General features: G+C 40.2%; 1 protein-coding gene across 1 annotated transcript in view; it reads left to right on the top strand.

The window, feature by feature from the left end:
* The first annotated feature begins 1,443 nt into the window (after positions 1-1,443).
* Positions 1,444-21,541, top strand: part of ano8b (anoctamin 8b) — a 39,016-nt gene continuing 18,918 nt past the window's right edge. Inside the window, exons 1-3 of the mRNA XM_053322741.1 lie at positions 1,444-1,773; positions 18,892-19,002; positions 20,082-20,214. Of these exons, the coding sequence (XP_053178716.1) occupies positions 1,620-1,773; positions 18,892-19,002; positions 20,082-20,214 (398 nt within the window). The 5' untranslated portion in view covers positions 1,444-1,619. The remainder of the gene's footprint in view (positions 1,774-18,891; positions 19,003-20,081; positions 20,215-21,541) is intronic.

Genomic DNA, 21,541 nt, shown 5'->3' with positions numbered 1-21,541 from the left:
CCTTACGAGGGGGAGGGCTGCCTGCCTGCATGGCTGCACAGTGAAACACGGCATCCGGGGGGGGCAGCCAAGGAGATAGATTGTGTACATGACAAAGAGACACGGCCTAAGGCCCGCCGGGCAATCTTTAACCTGGGATCTCAATAATTTATAGTCTGCACTGTGTGGCCACAAAGCCTGACAGCTGCCACCCCACAGCTGTTGAGCAACATCAATGCACAAATATATTTGTCTCTTCTGACCAAAAAGACTGTTAATTAAACCATTGATCTGATAAAAGATCAATGGTCAAAACACACAGTTTGTATTTTTAAACCTGTCAGTTTAAACTGACAAACAGGACTATTTATGAGAGAAATATATGTTTGCCTGTAGTGGATCATATTACTGAATCTGCATCTTAATCATCATCAGTGTTTGCTTTGAAGGTTGTGAGTTTGCTTAAGGTGTAGGCTTACTTTGTCTGAAGTTGACTAATTATTTGCCTTCCTAGACATAAAAGGCAAATATGAACAGATATGACAACAAAATTTCTTCTGTAAATAAAGTCTGCATGTTTATAGTTTGTTGATGTGGATGGTATGAAGTACAGTGACTACATCCAGCTGCTGTGCATGCAAAAATGAATATTATACAACTACCTGCAAAGTATATTTTAGTGTACTGAGTGTCCAGTGGACTGAATAGAGGAGACACAACTTGTCCCAAGACCTGAGTGTCACTAAAAATTTAATCTATGAAGATATTTTCTGCATTAATAAATAAGTCATAGTCTATTTAATCTTTGAAGGCAGGGTATAGGCTAGTGCAGTCACACTCACAGAGGAGCATTCATCTACCTGCTGGACAGGAGGATAAGCCACCTGCCTGATACAAAGGACAGCTGAGAGAATTAAAGGTAGGTACATAAACACATTGTCATATGTTAGCCTACTCATTAACAGGATTTTGGTAACCACATGAATGGGCACGGGGCCAATTAACAAGCGTCCTCAATTGTTTATTTATTTTTGTTTGCTTGAATATAATAAAGCAGATCTATTTTTGGCATCAATTTGAATCCAGGCTATTCTGGCAGAGGTCACCGCAGGACGATAAATATAGAGACTGCACGGACATGCATTCATGGAAAATTACGATTATGTTCCAAAAATACTCCTGTAGAGACTTAAAGTGAATTTAAAGTGAAGTGAGTTTATAATAGATCACATATTCACCTAATCTGACTATGATATGTATATTTCTCTAATAGCGTTACAAATGTGATTTTTTTTTTTGAGGTTATAAAATCCTCACAAATTTAGGCTACGGTAGTGTATTGTCCTAGGTGTGTTTGCCACTCAGCTCCCCCTCCTCCCCCTCTCTTTGCCCCTCCTCTTGACTCGTCGGAGGATCTCTCTCCATCTATCCGCGCATCCTGCTCCAGACCAGGATGATCCACCGCCGCACTGACACCGACAACCTTCACTTCACTTTCACACTCGTCTGACCCCTCTCACTCGGACCCCCGCCGGCCGCCGCGCTACACCCATGCTTTGCCCTCCTCCTGAGATGCGATACCACTGCACAATTTCCCGGAGAATATCTTCATCTTCAGTTGCTCCTCGCTGATAGAGAGCATGCCCGACACGGGGTCGGCGGGGGCCGCCAGTGCTGCGACCACCGCCGGCGACGGCCCCGAGAGCTCCCGGCACCGACACCGAGCCCAGCAGGGAGACGCGGAGAGGCCGGAGCCGGGCGCTGCCCCGCCGCAAGCCTCCTCCGGTGTACTGGGTGAGTCGAGTATGGCTGTTTTGGCTCGGACGATGCGGCTAAACACTAGGCAGCCTCTAAAGAAAGAGAGGACAGGTGGACGTGATGCTGGGAGACGGCACTAGCACCATCAGACACCTCGAGACACTGTTCTTTTGTCTCCACGAGGGCGTCCTAAAATTACCAATTGATTAGACTACAGGCCTATAGATAATGGCTTTGACTTGTATTGCATAGTCCTATCGCAGTATTATTGATGCAGTGTCTTCTTCTTTTTTCTTCGGGAAATTGCAATATTTAACCTTTTTGATGGTTATTGTAGCCTGAATTACCCCCCTGTCATCATTCATGAGCCCATTTCCACAGTATTTATATTGGCACTTAAGAGTCATTGCTGCTGTAGTTTTCTATAGCATCCTTATCCAGTCATAGCATACTAGTAGTCTAATGCTATGATTGACTGTTCTGTTAGCTGTTAGCTGTTTTTATTGAAGAGGTTTCTGTTCAGTTGTTTTATTATGTGTGAGATCTGCCAGCCTCTCTACCTGGTAACCAAATGTTTATCAACTTCCTGATGTCATCCAGGCTATTGTTAACTATCCAGTGCAGCCTTGATCTTCAGACAGACTGTCTACTTCCCTTTTATTGCCTCAGTTTGAGTTACCATGCTGTTGGATAACAGGCAGGTGCCCTTTAAATTCACACAATTTGTTACTGTGTGTGTGGTTTATATTCCTCATTAGAGCTAATTGTGTTTTTCATCCCATAAATCATTGATTTATCTGCCTTTAAAAAAAAGGGGGAAAGCATGCTTTCTGTTTACACTCCTTGACATGGATAGTGGATTTGAATTTGTCTCCTTGCAAGAACTGCAAGTGAGGCTATTTTTGGAACAGACCACAATATTAGTCTGGGTATAGCCTCAGCTGCCGAGCCAGGGCTGTTTTGCTGTGTGCTGGGTGCACACACAGCCCCTGTGCTCTCTGTGAGTACTGCTGCAGAGTGATGCAGTGGAGCAGTGGGCTGTCAACCGAGTGCTCATTTCCACACTTGGACGAGGTAACCTGATAGGGCTGCTGCTGAATGGAAGAACAGCCTGATGTCAGCTTGTTGAGAAGGTGGCACCTGGTTAGCAAACTGGAGTTCAGTGGTGCCTGCTTAGGTCCCAGAATGGGTTGCAGGATAGTTAAGGGGTCAGCTGATAGTAATGTATAGGAAGAAGTGTTATGGTAAACAAGCCAGAGTAACCAAACATAGTCAGATTATGGTTGCTGGGTACCAAACCCTTAATAATCCTTTTCTGGTACCTATAGAAATATATTAGTTGCAGCTAGTATTCTAGTAGCTAGTAGGTTCTTTAATTCTTCCAATTTTATTCTGAAAAAATAATAGGCTTCCTGGAGCCTCTGCTAGTCCCAGTCAAACCATAACTAGTCATTTTTACACTTTGTATTTTTTTATGGATTAACTCAAATAAATGTGATGTGTTCAGTGAGTGTAGAAGAGCTGGTAGGCAGATTATTTTACCACGTCAGCTATTTCCCCTTGTTTTCAGGCTTTATGTGAAGCTAAACTAGCCGCCTCTTGGCTCCAGCATATAATTGAATGGACAGATATGAGAGTGTTATTGATGTTCTTATCTAACTCTCAGCAAGAAGGTGAATAAGCATATTTCCTGATACATGCACACAGTAATCCCAGACAACAGAAAACTGTCACAGCTGAATCATTTGCTATAAGAAAGTATCTGAAATGTAAAAAGCAGTGAGTGTCTTGCTCTCTTCAAACGTCCTGCTCCCACATAGCTGTTTATTTCCTTTGCGCAGGTCATGAGAGAGAAGGATTGGGTTTGGATACTTCAGTAGGATTACCTGATATCACATAACGACCCTCACATGTGTCTGTGTCAGTCAGCTCGCACAGCATGACTGCAGGGTGATTTCTCTAGCCGAGATTTTGGTTGCAGCCTGGAAGGATTTTCCTCACTGGAGGCTTGGATGCTCGATTGTCTCCATGCCTCCACCGTATTTTCCTAATCCCATCACAGTAGACCGGAATGACTTTGATCCTCTCAGCCATCTTCCTTTGTAGCTTCAACACTCTCAAGCCCATGTTTCAAAGATTAATTAAGCGCCCATCATTAGAAAAAGCAACGCAGAAGTCCCACCAATTAGTTTGTGTTCCCTCTGAGGCCAGTGTTGATAAGATTCTGTGTTATGGAAATCAGGTCATGTAATTTGTGGTTGTCCAATCAGACAGCATAGAGGTTTAGGATTTAGGACATTTGCCAGGATATACAGTGAGATTCATTCTTACATTCGAGAGGACGTGATGATAATATGTTGCAGCTGTAAATTTGTGTCCCCTGCATACTTTCCTGTAAATCTCATGTGATTTGAACTAACCTCATTTTACTTCAGATTACTTTTTTACACCAGGTTTAGTTCAGTTTTTTCATTGGAAACTGCTGCAGCTTGAAGCCTAATGAGCTGGTGTGTAGATGAAAACTAAATAGTGTGTCTCATCAGAACAGTGTCCAAACTTCTCGAGTGATTCATGCAATCTGATTTTTCACAACAGCTCTGAAACTAACTCTTAACTGGCCTTTGCAAAATTTGACATTTTTGTCACACTGTTACAGGACAGTCAGTGTTATAGGCCTATCCTATTACTTTGTTTTATCAACAGCTACACTATACAAGTTAAGTTTCACTGTGTAAAATATGTGAGAGTGTGCTGATTTTAGCAAGTAAAGCCAGTCTTAAACCAAAGCACTAAACCCTTTTTTCACCCATGTTCTGATCTGAAAGTGATGGTCTGTTGTGAGTTGGTGGTGAGATCTGAAGGGTCCATTTTCATCCATGTAAACTTATTTAGCTCCATTCTTAATGCTTTGCATTATGCACTTTACAATCTGCAAAATGCATGAGAAAAAATGTATTAAGTATGGCCATTTGGACAGGGCTCTGCTTTCTCTCTACCTCTCACTCTGTGTTTCTTAAGCAAGTGGAATGCCTCAGCTTTGCTTCAGACAGATTTAGTTAGATTCAGTGTCACACAGGTTGCTTTAAATACAGCAGTGTAAGGCAGGGCAGTGTTGAGAGAAAAAAGCACTGAACTTCCTAAATGAAGAGCTGTTTTTCACAGCAGCAGACAGACTGAGCCACTGGTTTTGTGCCCTCCCACAGCTTCATAAATGAAGAGGCTGATGAATGTAATGCAGTATGATATAATGGCAGCAGTGTGTTGTGCCTAATGACTCCGAACTTAATGCCTCTCTCTCTGATTCTCTTTGCCTATCTCACTGGTATTCACTGCATGCTCCATGGAGATATATTTCTTGTTCTCCCTCTCCTATCCCCTCCTAGAGTGAGTGCTGAGCTGCATATTAGCTGCATTAGCGATCAAGAGAAATCGCCTTTATGTGGGATGACCTTGCTGTTAGTAATGTCGGTGCTTTATTAACCTTACCTGATCAGTCAGACACACAACTGACTGATTACTTATGTGAACCAGCTCTTGATGGGGCAAGACATTTCATGCTTTAAGCGCGCCATAAGGCTAACTATAAAATTAAGTGGCCAGCTCTCTACTGTGATAATACTTCATATTTATTATGCACAGCTTGCCTTAAAATTGAGATCATTACAGTAAAGCAGGTGCTGGTCAAATGATGGTAAACACTGCAGTTAGTGCTGCAATCATTTTGATAGATTTCCTGTTGCGTCTATGTGGCTGGTACTTGTTTCGTGGTCTATTTGTGGGCATAGTGGCTGTATATGGCTCATGCTAACTCCCCAAACTGATCTCTCTGTTGTCAGAAACATGAGAGTCATCACCTCATCAATACTGTGCTAAGTACCGACCATATTAGGCGGATATCCATCTGCCATGGTGTGACTTATTCACATTAAATGCAGTGTCTTCATCAGTGCCAGTTTTTTTTCAGAGTCAGTTACATTCATGCAGTGACAGTGGGCTTTCTGGCTCAGTCTTCAGTGCCACAGCAAACCCCAGACTCAAGTTACTTTATATAAAATTGATTCCAATGAGTCCCACAAAGTGAGGCATACAGGAAAAAATCAGGAAAAAGAGAGCACTGGGGTTGGATCAGTTTCTCGTACATGATCTGAGTCAAAGTGTCAGAATCAGTGTCAGAGATTGTGAGAAAAGTTTGGTTTAGTGCTTCTCTAGTGTGGTTTTCTCCATTAAAGTCTGATCTGAAACCCTCAGTGACATTGGTCGACACAGAGAGGATGTGGACAAATAGACAAATTGAACAAATGTCTTTTGTTTACTGAGGAAGGTTTGTGTTTATTGCACAGAGCTGATGATACAACAGTCATTCCTAGATTTTTATGCTGTTTCAGCAGAAAAAAGTAAACATATTTTTGAAGCAGTTGATGTGCTCCTATCATGTGTTTTGTCAGTTGAGTCAAGTATGAGTTTAGTGATCTTAAATAATCCTAAAACAAATTGAGAGCAACACGCTCTGTAGAACTTATATCCGTTTAGTGACAGATCAATGTGGCTACACCCTCCAACCAGCAGCACAGTCTGTTACCTGATTCTTGCTGGCTTGGTTTTCCAGATGCTACCCTGCAGCTGCAGCAGAGGTAACGCCATACTTGTACCACCTGTGCTATCCTCTAGTCCTTCAGGGGACAGCATCCCCCTGTAACTATGCCGCTGTGTATATCATATTCATCCAACAATTAGATGCGCGAATGTATTAGGAAGTTACAAATACTTCCCCTGAGTTGTGATAAACCATCTGTCTTGCCAGTGGTGATTCACTTGCCCCAGATTCTCAAGTTTTGAAATGGCTTAATCATATCACCCTTAATGCCTCTTTGCTTCTAGCCAACCAACTTCTAAATCCCCATTCTTGCCCTCTGGAAGTTTGCACTTTTCCATTTATAGCCATGAAGATTATCAAACTGTAAGCAGAAAATGATAATGCACACTCCAGAGCTTATTGCATTCGAAGCACAGATGTGAGAGCTGCTGGTGTTGCCTGCATCCTGTGTTGTGTGGAGCCACTGGCTTGTCGCAGAGATCTCATCGGTAAGTTTAAGCTCCATTCACTATGATCAAAGCAGAGTCAATAACCAGCCTCCTCCTGTGTGAAACTGATATTGCATTCCTCAAGGAGAAAGTAGGATTGTAGTGCATTCGGTTACCCTGTCCTTAGTTTATCCTCTGTGAATTTAACGACTAGGCCTGGATTTTATTTCCTTTTTTTTTGTAGTTGGCAAGCAAAGCCAGGAGAAATACAATGGCCATGGCAAAGAATGCTGTTTTTAGCCTCCAGAGAAGGCTAAAGGGCTGTGGATGTGTAACATACAGCTAAAGGGGGGAGGAAGATCTTTCTCCTCTAATAACTAGACATATTATCCATGTCAGTGTTAGCACAGATCCAGTCAATGATAAGCAAGGGAATTATAAAGCACAATCAGCCTGTATTATTCTGTAGGTCTCCATGCTTTCCATCCTTTCCTTTAAATTAACTTCAGTGTTTATTTTTATGCCTGCCAGAAGCAACATCTGTCACTATGGCACTACATTATTTTTATTGGTCCTTGCTTGCTGAGCTTTCTAAAATGCCAATCCCATTAACCTTCAAAAATCAGCCAAGGACCAACCATCCTATAGTTTAGCTTTTTGTTGTTTCATCAAATGGAAATATTCTTTATGCATCATCATCATCATCATCATCATCATCATCATCATCATCATCATCATCATCATATAGTTTATTATAGACTCATTTGGTATCTTTGAAAATGTTAGGATCTCCTCAAGAATTTGAACTAACTTAGTAAAGTAAAGTAAAGTAAAGTAGGGTTAGGGTTGAGGTTACAGTAAAGTGGGTTTAAACAGAGCATTGCTGCACAACCTTGGTTCAGTAGGATTGAAGAGGTTAGAGTGTCTTATTAGCACTGTTTTGATTTGCAGCTTTTCTTCTTTGTCTAAAAAGCCCAGTCAGAGTCTGGTCCCTGCCTTTTTAATAAGAATGTGGATGTGGTGAAAGTCTGTGTATAGCTGAGAGGAACACGTTGTTCTAGCTCATATATTTGCACATAGTCAATGTTGACTGATGGAGGCTACAACAGTAAAATATAGGCTGCTATTATACTTCCCTCTCTTATATTCCTTGTGCCTTTTTATTCCTCTATTTTCTCTTTTTCTCCTCACCTTTTTTCTTACAGTTCAAGCCATACAATCTCCATATAAAAATGCATATAATGTGTGTGTGTCATGTACTGCAGCATCTGTTTGGCTACACTTTTTTTTTTTGTCATATGGTCAGCACTCCCAATTTTGGTCCTCTGTGTTATGCTTGCTGCAGTTTTTTACTCCCGTTCATTTCAAGTGCTTCAGCATGAGAGGACTGCGATTGTGCAGCGCTTCTGATGATGCCTAAAGAAATGAGAAGTCAAGGAAAATAAACCGCATTGCCACTGCTGAAAGACCTGTATATACGCATTTAAGAGAAATATCTCCAGTTATTCATTTTTGTTCCAGATCGTTAGCAGTCAACAGCCCGTTGTTGTGTGTGAAGGTCCTTGATTTTGACAGTCTTCGTTCACATGGAGATTAATTAATTTTCCTTTTTAAATGATGAGGTTTTGCTCAGTTACATGCACAAGGATTTTGGAAATTGCTCCTGTTTGTTGTATAGTAATTTTATCAACCCTGCTCTTGGCTGCAGATTAACCACCCAGTGCGCATTTAAATAAAAGAACTATGCTACACTCATAATACTTCTACTGCTTTTACTCAAGAATGTATATTGTACTGTATATGTCTTCTTATGTCATTTTGTATAGTAGTTTACAGCGTTCCCTAATGTTGCACTGTGGAAACTGCTGAGCTAAATAAGTCAGTGTGAAATGCTGCATAGATCTTCCTAAAGCTCCTTTTTGAAAGACATGAGAAATCAAAGCTGCCTAAGTCATTAATGATATCTTCCTCTGCTTGTCATTGAGCGGGAAAGGAAATGGGAGGAATGGTGTAGGAATAATGTACAATAATCTCTGGCTCCTCTGGGTATTGATCTGATTCTGAGCCTTCTTCCCATCTTTCCTGTCCAGGAATAGAGTATCGTGCCATCGTACAGATTGGTTAGTGCACAGCTGTCAGACAGACCGAGTCACTGCTACACTATCTGAATGTATTCCTCTAAATTCACTCTGTTATTATCTTTTCTTCTTCTGTTGTGGTAATTTCCGATGTGAGTAGAAATACCCAATTTGTGTGACATGTACAGTATTGAAATCTCTCACTACACGAAAGTGCCTGTTTATCTAATGATTATAATTATGAATGACCTGCTGGGACACTGGCACAGGCTGGATCCCCCCTCAATTTTGATAAAAGCTATCTCATTCCTACATTTCATCTCATAACCTTCACTAAATAGGTGTGGCGAAAAATACTCTTAAATGTTTTCTGTAGCCTTGAATTATTTCTTTTTTTTGCTGAAATAGTGTTTAAGCGTGGTACAGTAACACATCTACATTAGAGACTCAGCTCTGTGTTAAAACTTCTTAAAAATGTATGAGTATGTTTTCTCTGAATGCCTGAGTTGTTAGGTCCTCAGACACTTAGTGTGCTCTGAATTAAAACATATTCAGCACACGTTTTTAGGTTAAAGGAGAAGGCTGCTGTTTTTCTGTAACTTTTGACTGTCAACAAATGCAACGAAAAAACCAAAACCAATATATGTTTGTCCATTTTTCTCCTATACACTGTGACAGTCTTAAAAATGGATGACAAATACAAAGTTACAATTTCTAAAAAGGCTAAGTAATTTTCTAAGAGAGCTGCACTTTGTAGTTTTTAGCAAACATTACTAAAACAGGAGCAAATTGTACGTTATGGATTATTTTCCTCTCCAGATTAATAAACTCCAGCAAAAATGTACAGGACAAGGAGCATGTTCATGATGATGAAGGGACAGCAGCTCATTGATGTGTTTTCAGTAGTGTTTGGACAACTATGGAGGTCTAAGGCACAGAGAAATAAGCCACATCAGGCTTTAGCTGCACAGATAATACATGGTAGTAGGGTTAATCCATTGTTGGTTTTGGTCTGATAATGAGACTGGTTGACATTAAGAAAAATAAAGAACATCACCAGACTTATCCTTTAAGACTTTGTTATCAACTTATTTTTAATTTGTTACAAGGTACTTGGCCAGCATCTTGTGCGACCCTTAACCTGCTCCAACCTCCCTGACAAAAATGACCACTTATGTGTGTTCACAAGTGTAATCTGTGTCCCTTTGTTCTGTGTATTCATCAGAAAACCCTTGCTCCACTTTGGCAGTTGCCCACTGCTCAACAAGGAGGTCTGTTTCCTCCACAAAGGCTGCTATTCACTCCACTATATTCATCATTACCACTCGCGTATTCATAATTCGTAATCCCCGCCCCCCCCTCCCGACAATACTCAATTCAACCAGTTAGATAACCAGCCTGTGGTTGTCTGAGGGAATAGTCTGCATCGACTGGGCATTAAAGGGATTCAACACTGGCTTCTGTTCATGATTGTTACCCGACTGCACAGCAGACGGCACTGCCTCGGAGTTGATTTCCTCATTTAACCTCAGCTTTACAGTGTAACCCGTATTACAGATCAAACCTGGCTTCTTTGTTTTTTAACCCAAATTAACCAGCTAGCCTATGTACCAGACGTTAATCTGGTCCGCAGAAAGAAAGAGTGGGAAATGAAGGAGGCAGATTTAGTGAGACTAAGTGCGGAGCGGAGACAAAAAAGTGATGTAAAGAAGAGAAAGAAGACAGGATGGGGAAAGGTGATACTTCATTTATTCTGCTGTGAGAGCACTGTGGCTCTTCTTGCCTGGTCTTGCCTCGTCCTTCTCTTGGCTCTCAGCCTCGGGCGGCTCCGGTGTCACATGTAATCATTGTTATTTTGAAGCCAAGGACGAGTCCCCATAATCCTCCCTGTGCCTGTTAATGACGAAACCAGAGTTCTGACATCCACCGGTATTGACATCTTCATCCCATTTGTCACAAAGGTGGAACAGACACCTCCCATCTCCCTGCCATAGAAAGACAATCCTAATCACAACTACTACCACTCACAGGTTGTCTCATCACCACAGAGGTCTCTCTACTGATGAATTTGTCTAGGGATTTTGTCTAGTTGGTCGATTTCTTTGTCCAAAGTGAAATAACTTGGCAACTATTAGATTGAGTGCTTTGAAATTTTGCATGGTCAGAATGATTTCTACTGACTTTGGCGATCTCCTAAGTTTTCCCTGTATTGTGCCATCATGAGGTTGACATTAGTGGGTTTCTCTACTAGATGCGTTGCCGTGAAATTTGGCACAGACACTAAAAATTAACTGTGATAACTTTGGCGATCCCTAAACTTATCCTGTATCACCATCAGTGGGTCAATATATTTGAATTATTGACCAATGCAAAATGTATCACATCCCCATCAGCCGCAGCTGTACCCTGTGTTGAGTGCTTATTAGTGCATCTTACAGTATAAGATGGAGCGCATGGTAAGCATTGTACCTATTTAACATTAACATTTTAGCATTGCCATTGTGAGCATGCTGTGTTAGCATGCTGACTTTAGTGCTTAAGGACAGCCTTGAAGAGCTGCAAGCATGTTTTTAGACTCTTAGTCTTGTTTCGCATTTAAGTTTCCTTTTGAGGACTGCATTGTAGCTGAGTCTTGTATAATAATATGATGCCAAGCTTACCTCAGCTGCATTTATTAATGACTGGAGAAGGAAGAAACTGAGATTTGTTAATGAGGGACAGCCTTGATTACGGACTGATTGCATTACAGCTACAGGAAACCAGTTCTGAACACAGGCTGGCATTCGTCTTTCAGAACAAACTTGCAGCATGTTTCTCTTCATGTACGTTCATTTCTTTCAAGGTCAGTATTTGAAGTGATGTGTAATGTTTTTTGCAGCAGTTATAATGCTCCCATTAATTCCTGAAATTAAACTTGCAAAAAAATGCTGTGTTGGTGTTTGGCCACTGGAGCATCTCCACGTCCTTTAACCAAAGTTTATTTGTATCAGAATCAAACAGTCACCCTCTTTTTCCCCTTTGCCTTGCTTGAAGGCATCATATGTAAGAGCTCCATGTTCATGGTGATGACAAATAACTCTTGAGACAGCCTGAGTGAGAGGGAAAGCAGTAGAGCTGAGAGAGCAAAAATAAATAAAAAGAAAGAAAGAAAAAAATGAATGACTGAGGGATTCTGTCCAGGGGGGGCTAAAAGAGAGGATTTGGATGAGAGAGAGGCAGGAATGGTTGTAGCAAAAAAAGAGGAGAGAGAAAGACAGAGAGATGGCCATGGTGTGGAAGAGAAGAACAGGCTGAGGTGAGAAAGAGAGCGATGAGAGACAGAAGGAGTGCTCTGCTTCAATGGGAAGAGGGGCTTTCATATCATCTAAACACATCTGTGTGTGCAGCTGCCAATGGGAAAAAAAGATGCAATGTTCAACGGGGGGTGTTTGTGTTTTTTTTCGATTTGGCGTCTGAATGTAAGCAGACTGTGCACAGTACCTTGCATCAGGAGGGTGCAGTGCTGTGGCCGTTGCGACAAGCAATAAAGTGAGTCAGTGTTTGGAAGTAGGAGAAAGAGGGAGGGAGAGGAAGAGGGAAACAGGGAGAGGGACAGATAAGAGAAGGTGGGATTATGGTTTGAATTTTTCCCTAAAACGTGGGCTGCAGGTGCATTATCTTCACAGGTGGAACAGTCTTAGTTGGTATTTATTGAAGACTGCTGCACTATGTGATGACTATGTATATGTAATTGTTGGAGCCCTCTGTATACAGTACATACATATGTAGTGATGCTGTCTGCATGTTTTACTGTGTGACTGAGTCTGCATCTCTCTCTGTGTTGTGTGTGTGTGTGTGGACAGGTGGAGAGTTGGGAACAGGTTAGAAAGGGCACTGTGTATCAGTGATGTTGCACACTGTTGTCCAGTGTGGTTGGGTGTGTACTGCACAGGATGGCGACATACAGTACAGAGTCGGGGACAGAGATTATTCCAATTAAGAAAATTATTGTATATTATTATATTCTGTTAGGCCCTAATCTAGTCTCATTTACTGATGTAATCGTTCTAATAGGGTCATTTGCTTCATTCACACACATACACACACACACACACACTCTCTCTCTCACACTCTCAAGATATGACGATGTTTTCTGCCTGTTTTATTTGCTTTCCTTCCTCCATGTCTATTGGGAGATCTGTCAGTCTTCCTGCCGTCACTGTGTCTGCCTGTTTGTGTCTCTCTCTCTATTAGTCTGTGTGGATAGGACTTTGAAATGACTTGAGTTTCTTGGCTGAGAAAAACAGTCAAATCCTGCCGTCATCTCCAGCCTCATAGGAAAAACACACTGTTGCCAGGCACATTAAGTGAGGGCATCATTTATTTTCTAGAGGTGCATATGAAAATATAACTTCCCAGCTTCACATCAGTGCAGTAAACCAGCACTGCAGGTTTCAAAAAGTCAGAAAGGGTAGCATTGTGTCTCCCCAAATGATGCCAAATGCTGTATGCATCCACAACAAGCAGAAAAAGTATTCCAGTATATTGTTATTTTTGACCTGATATGAACCCAAGTTGAATTCAAAATCTATTCAACTTTTGCTTTGCTACCCATGCACGGTAAATTGATTTTTGTTTCACTTTACTGCTGTGAATGCAATTACCAAATAAGTCATCAGGTAAAATAATCACCTGAGTGCACCTGTAATTATAGACCATTGGTAGTGATTCAGCAAACATGTTGTTGTCTCATTTTTGGATGCTTGGTCAAACAAACTTTGAGAGAGTGAGATCATATTGTTTTCCTCATATCAGAAATAACATTACCCAAAGACCTGCTTATATATATATTTAATTCTAATATTCAAGTTTAAGCATAACTACACTATTAGTAATGTCATTTGTTGGATAAGGTTAACTTCTCTGCTGCAAAAGTGTTGCTTTACGCCTGCTTACTCAACAACCATATCTTGTTCGTAATAAGGCAGATAAAATGTACAACCATGACCTTCTCCATAAACTGCCCTCAGGAAAGTGATGTGAACTTGAAACGAGATCTGTCGTCTTATCTGTCATTTTATAAAGTTGTAAATTTGTGGTCTGCAAAGGCCCAAGGCTACGTCTGAGGTTTTAGGTCCTGCAATCCTTTGGTATATGATGCTGTAAGGTAGTCTCAGTTGCATTCTTCTTCTTTTTTTAAAATATTAATATTGCTCTCTGTCATAAAGTCCTTCTTTATTTCTACTGCACTCTCTCCATCTAACACTGCATTATCCACATGATGTAACTGATTTGGAGTTTACTTTTAAACAAATATAACTTATAGTATTTAGTTTTATTGACAAAAATGCATGTTTGTATCTCTGAGGTCAAACGTGTGTTTGGGATTAGGGTTAGGGTTCTTTCACTTGCAGTCTTCCTCTTAACTGCCTTTGCTGGTGTATTGCTGTGTTTCTTGGTGCCTGTTGATCATTGGAAGAGTGTGAACTCATTGGCAGGACTGTGTAAAACCGCTCCATGGTGTTTCTGTTTAGGAAAAGCAGAAAGGCTTAAAGTATCATACACTTTGTTCTTTTCGAGGAAGATTCAAATGAACTCATGTTTTGATCCTCTTTTATTTCATATTGTGTTCAGGTGTCCTCAAGTTGACAGCAGGGTACCTTTTTATTGAAGTCTACATTTCATAAATCACCCTAGTCAGTATATGACACAAGAACCAAAATAGGTGTAGGTGTATTTTCAGTAGTAATATATATATCTTATGTTTGAAATTTTTTTTTTTTTAACAGCCTCATTTTTTTGGCTGGTGAGTGAAGCAAATCTACCAGCCACTTGCATATTTTTCCAGCATTTGGCTGGTGGCCGGTGCTAATTTTGTGCCCTGTATATCTTCCAACTAGAATTAAACCAGTTTACACAGTCAATAATATGATTGACTTGATTGACATTCATAAATATAATGCATATTCTTTAAACATAACCCAAACCTGCACCTGATGAAGTAAAAACTGACCCAAAGGTTGTCCAGTCGAGGCTTTAGATCAGCCATTTATCAAACACACTCACACAGCCAACGAGGGTGGTAAATGCATCATCAGGTCCTTCATTAAGTGTCGGTGACCTTCAGTTTACTGCTTCGCTTTGAGTTTCATAACTGACTTACACCCTATTAATCTGGTACTCTATATCTCAGCCTCACACACATGCCATAGACAAATACCTGCACGAACACACACACATACACACAAACACCCCACAGAAACGCTTCAGAGAGCGACTCAGATCACAGAAAGACACCCCGGTTGTTACGCCTGCCTGGCTGCTGTCTGATAAGCATTAACCCTGGAACGGTCTCCCTGTGAAGGCCGTGAGTAATACAGGCTTTATCTGTATCACTGTGAGTGCGGGGCCAACCTGCTGAATAGCGACCTGGTTTCTGTTACAGGGCAAAAGGCTGCTATCAAAACTCAGACAGTCTCTTATTTTGCCAACATAAACAACATTGCCAACTATTTTTCTATATTTTCTGGGCTGTAATGTAAAAAACATAGAACTGGGTAAACTTTAAAATAACTTTAAACCTGAAACTCTACTTTAAATCATACTTTCAATCACAGTAAAATGTTTTTATAGTTGAAACCCAACATGCAGTGTACATACAAAATATCTGTGGCACTATTTTCATGAAGAATAATGATGTAAAATGAGGTAGAAGCCATCAGTACCAATTGATTACCCTTATTAGATCTACCACAGAGGGGGGCTAGACATAATGAGAGACAAATGAGTTCAAAAATGTTAAGTAATGGGCTACGAGTCCAAATCACGATGATTAGAATACATTTATATTCTGTAAACTGCTTGTAGTTACATGAGAAAAATAAAAAGTAATGTAAAAAAACACTCTTACACAGACCTGTCAGACTAGTCTGATGTGAGCAGTTGAGTCTTGATGGGTTATGTATGAAATGCTCTTCATGTAAAACCAAGGAACAAGCACACACATGTATGCTAACCATTCAAACACGCGCTCAGTATTGGGGCTCATAAATTTAAGCATTGTGAGAGTGTTGAAACCAATCTGGTGGCTGTTCCAGGATTGCGTATGTGTGCTGAGTGTGTTGCCCTCAGTGATGAATACAGGACTCATTAGAATTGCTGTCATGTCGCAGCACTGCCTGCAGCATTTCATCTAAAGCACATTGGCGCTGCCAGTCGGAAGGCTACCTAGGAGTACCACTCAAGATTAAAAAGTCAAAAATAACTCTGTTTCCTGTTCGGCCTGCTGCGATGTTTGAAAATGTTCTTCAGAAGGGAAAAGCGGCATGGAACCAGATAAAGTTGTCACAACCTCTTTGTAAGTACTTAAGAGAGATCCTTTTAATAGTAATGCAACCTTCAAGTCCAATTCTCTTTGCAGGTACCAATGTGTTTTGATATGTCATGACAGAAAATATCCTCAGTCAGGGTAAACATGTCTTCAGATTTGACTGGGTAAAGCTTTTATGTGGTTGGCATCCTTTCTGCATCTGTCATGTGTCTTATTTATTTTACCTTCATTTTATTTATAATGTGCATTTAGGTCAGATTGTGCATTCTAGAGAAGAAATGGGGAACAAAAAGAGCAACAAGATGAGATACGTGTACATAAAGGAATAAAATTACAAGTGAGATCTGGATGAGTTACAACCATAAAACACAAGGATAAAAATTGTAAGATGATCTTTATTACAGGAAACTTGCACAAAGTACTACAACAAAGGATCCCAAAATACTGTGATGATGTGTTAACGTGACAAGTGAGCAAAAAATACATATTTGAAATAATTTTATTGAATGGATGATAGATGGATAATCATGACGTGAATAACAGAGAATCTTCACAGACGGTCAATTTGGTCTCCATCATCTCCTGAGTATGATGTATGGCTCTTTAGTGGATAAATGTTCTGTTTTTACTAAGTAGATGGTAACTTTGTCTGCTGTTGCTGGCCAAGTAGTGTATCTTGGGTCTATTTGAACTTTTTAGCTAAAAAAGATAGTTGCCTGCTGTTTCTGGAAACAAGACTGAGCAGAACTGATTTTACAGGCGGGACAATCGAAACATGAATTCAAAAATAGACTAAAAGACTGTTAGATCTGAGAGGAGCTGAGTTGTGTAATAAATAGTCTTTCAATGATAGATGGACTGCATTTATAAAGTGCTTTCTTAGTCTTCCAACCACTCAAAACGTTTTACACTACATGCCACATTCACCCATTCACACACACACACACACATTCATACACTGATGGCACAAGCTACCATGCAGGGTGCCAACGTGCTCATCAGGAGGAGGTTCAGTATCTTCCCCAAGGACACTTCAACACATGGACTGAAGAAGCCGGGGATGGAACTACCTATCTGCTGATTAGTGGATGATCCACTCTGCGCTATTACGGATATTATATTATATATTTAAAAAAATGATTACTGTAGCTTTAAAATACATACAATGCCAATAGATCTCCTATAGATAGATTCTCCAATAATAGGCTGCAATGACAAATGGAAAAATTGACTTTAAATAATGATTTAATTGTGTCATACTGTAGTGTCTATGTGCACACATACTGTACACATTGAAAACAAATATATTTAAAGTGTATCTTCTGGAAAAGACCATTTGGTTTGTGGGACACCTCTCTCTGTCGCTCTTTGTCTGTCACCACTCTGTTCCAGGAAGTAGGAGGAGGACACGCTGAACAGCAGCACTATGTTTTTATGTGACAGGTGTTTATTGGATCCCGGGAACACACACAGATATTGCATGATTTACTGCAACATGCTAGTAGTAGTGTGTCATGGTTAAATTTACAGCCTTCCATGTCCTTGATCTTTCTGTGTGTTTCTGTGTGGCATGCATTCACTTTTCTAACGATGTAGGCAATACTACTTAAACCAGTGACCGTATGTACAGTAACTCCATGTGTAAAATGATATGTAACTCTCATATGTCATAATGGTCTCTTTTTGTTTCCACTCTATATATAACATAATCTTCTGCTTCAAATCCATATAAATAAACAAGTAGTATGTGTTATCTAAATGATTTATGTTGTGATACTAACGTGCCTGTGTGTGATTGCTGGAAAGTGTTCCACTTTCCGGCTTTTCTAACGACCCACGCCTCAGTGATCACATCGCTGTTGTGGGACAGGCATTCTCTCCGGGGTGCTGTCATTATTATTCAGGACCCGGGAAATATTTCTCACAAACTGTTCTCTGACAGCTGAGCAGGGTCTGGGGTTGCACTGGTTAAAGGATGTCTTAGTCCTGTTTAAACTGTTGGCACTGCTGGCTATCTGAAGTACATGTCTGTGAGAATACGAGACTCCAGTGGGTCAGTGACAGATGACTGAAGTGTCAAATTGAAGATAGAGTTCATTTGAGCCTGGAGACAAGAATGTCATTTTTCCATGACGTAACCATAGACAAACTAAATACCGTGCATTATTTTCCATCAGACTGATGCATTAAGGGCATCGGTGTTATGATGTGACATTACTGTGTGGCTATGGTAAAGCTATTTTTGGTGTGCTGTGCTGTTGACTTCAGAAATAGAGACAAGGTAATTCTACACAGCAGCTGGATTCATGGTTGTTTATGCAGCATAGTTGAAATATTTAGCTGTCCTCCTGTGAACCTTGAAGAGGGTTCTTCAGTGGGTGTCCGTGAGACTCAGGACCACACAGAAACAGAGACTGCACATGTTCTGAATTGATTGATTTGAGCGAATGTGTGACAATTTAGAGAGTGTGGACAATGTGTGGCCTCTTCTCTTGGTGGGGCAGGATTAGCGTTGTCAGTCTCATGTTGTGAGGTGAAGGGGCGTGACATTTAAATCTGTCCCATCGAGAAGGACGATTTTGTGTTTGTGTGTGTTTGGGCAGCGGGGGTAAGAGATTTGGAGGAGGGGTTTTGCTGAAAATGTTAGAAATGTCATTGCTCCTTACACTGTTTCCCTTTGAAAAGGTGACTCTCTCTCTCTCTCTCTTTTTTTTCTCCCCCTCTCTCCTCTTCTTGCCCTCTCAGATAAGTTGTTTGGAAAGCGGCTGCTGCAGGCTGGGAGACACATCATGTCTCATAAGTCTTGGATGAAAACGGTGCCCACAGAGAACTGTGATGTGCTCATGACATTTGCAGGTCAAGTACTCAAACACACACACACACACACACGTTTGCGTTTCTATACTTGTGAGGGCCCTCATTGACAGACAGTAATGCTTTCCATAATATCTAACCCCAATCTTAACTACCCTAACTACATGCCCAGAGTTTTAAGTAATGTCAAAGGTAATATATTCCTATTGCTTGTCTTTAACTGTGCAACTGTGCCTAAATATATCCAGTGTCCTATTAAATGCAAAGAAAATCAGCATATCCTCACTTTGAATTATTACATTTCTGTCTATTCAGCTAATTTTGTATAGCTCTTCTAAACCCTAAAATCAATTCTTAACCCTCGCACAGCCTTTGAAAAAGTCGGGACCTGACAGATTTTTTTTTCCAAAATATCTTCACTTTCAATTTTTTGATATAATATTAATTCTCACAAATAAAGATGCATAAGAGCACATACTCATGGTTGTACTGTGCAATTTAACACAAATTTGGCACATGAAACATCATTTAAGTTTGATGCTCTACAAAATGTGAAATTCGTGCATCCATCCAACTTCTATACCACTTATCCTCTAGTGTGTTGCAGGAAAATGTCAGATGTGATTTTTTAAATTCATAATTCCCTTTCAACTTTCCAACATTTATCTTTAAATTCTCCATGATCACATAGAAGGAAGTAGTGGTCTTATTGTTTCTTTTAACTCCCTCCATTTAAATAATTTTCAGATGGTTCTGTATTTATTAAAGAGCAACCCAAAAGAATGTTTTCAGCTATTATGTGAAACTGTAGAAGTCAATACAGTTATTAATTGTAGATTATGAAGATAGAGATTATGACTGTGATGTTGATAACACTACTTTTTAAACTTTCTTAGCCTGGCCTTAATATCAAAGAAATAGGTTTATGATTGGCTTGAATCCCTAAACCAACAGAGGGAACGGAGGAGAAGAGTAATTCTCAAGTGTCAACACTTCACCTCCAGCTGCTGCTCAGGAATAAATAGCTTAAAACTGTGGGAGTACTCAGCCAGCTCCTGAGTACAGTGATGCGTGGGTATGTTTTGAAAATGTATTTTTATTTTTTTCACTTCTTGCCACAGACACTACAGATGACCACACGTTGCTATGGCTACTGAACCACATCCGGCTGGGAATCCCAGAACTCATCATCCAAATCCGACATCATAAGCACACACGTGTCTACGCATTCTTCGTCACCGCCACATATGAAAAGTAAGAACGCTGTACTTAATATATATCAAGGGTGTATTTACTCATTCAACTTTGATGTGCTTTATATTATTGACAGAAGGGCTGCAGCTAATTCCTCAACTATTTCTAAAATAATCAACATTTTTGGTCCATAAAATGCAGAGTGAAAATATTCAGTTTCCCAGGAAACAATAATGTACTAAACGTGTTGGTATAACCCACAGATCGAAACCCAAAGATATTCAATACAATCACGGACAGCAGAAAAAAGCAGAATATTCTCTCATTGGAGAAGCTGGAACAAGTATATGTTATGTGATATGATATAATACAATAAAAAATGTTACTAAGTTACTAATTCCTTGAAATAGATTAAAATATCATCAGATTTATAAAAGTAGAAGACTGTTAGCTACAGCTGAACAATATTCAACCCTTCTGAACATTAGATCTGAAAACAACTCACTGTGTATCTTCTGTTTTGTTGTAATGATCTCTTAATGGCAGTATGGTTACTGCTGTTTTATCTGTATGCATATGAATTTATCATTCTGTTGCAGTGGAAAAAATACAAGCAAGAGGCAGAAAGGGAATAAACTGCCTAATGAATAATACAGAACATGTTACTTCTCCTGGTAGTTTGAGGTTTAGATATATTTAAATGCTACTACTGAAGTCGGGATGTTACAGACCAAAATATCCCTGCTGTTCTTTGCTGGTGTAAAATAGTGTCTTCGTTTTTATCATAGTATTATATTTAGCTGCAACTAGTGAAGTTGCCATGCTGCCTTGTGTATCTGCACTGCAACACACTTCTGCTTATGGCTGCTGTGCTGTAGGTTATTTAAAGTTTTTCAGAAGGTTAGAGTCAGGCTAAACAATATTGATTGTATTCGCTCTGATTACACTGCTCAGACTCAGTTCAGCATTCTCCTTTTTTTAAAAAAAAAAATCCTCAGGGGAGTTGTGGATGAGCCCAGGGTCATTTTAATCTCAGTGCTGACGTTGGTGTACAAATACTGAGAAATACTATCCAAGTGACCTAATAAATAATTATACATTTAATTTGTACTGCACTTTTCATTCATAGTGAGACTCGAAGTTATTAATAACATAAAAAAATAGAAAATAGAAATAAGAGTTAAGATGAAAAAGCCTTCCTGAATAGAAAGATTTGTGGGCCTTTTTTAAAAAGAGACTACGCTTCCCTCAGATTGTCAGTAAGGCTGTTCCACAAGCGTGGTGCAGCAGAGCAGAAGGCTTGATCCCCCATGATGCGAAGCTTAGTGCTAGAGGCCCAGAGGAGCAAGCTGCTGGCAGATCTGAGGGTGCAGGTGTTGGTTTTTGG

This window comes from Scomber japonicus, chromosome 7 (genome assembly GCF_027409825.1).
Source record: "Scomber japonicus isolate fScoJap1 chromosome 7, fScoJap1.pri, whole genome shotgun sequence".
NCBI classification, from domain to species: domain Eukaryota; kingdom Metazoa; phylum Chordata; class Actinopteri; order Scombriformes; family Scombridae; genus Scomber; species Scomber japonicus.
This window is presented reverse-complemented; position numbering and strand designations above follow the sequence as displayed.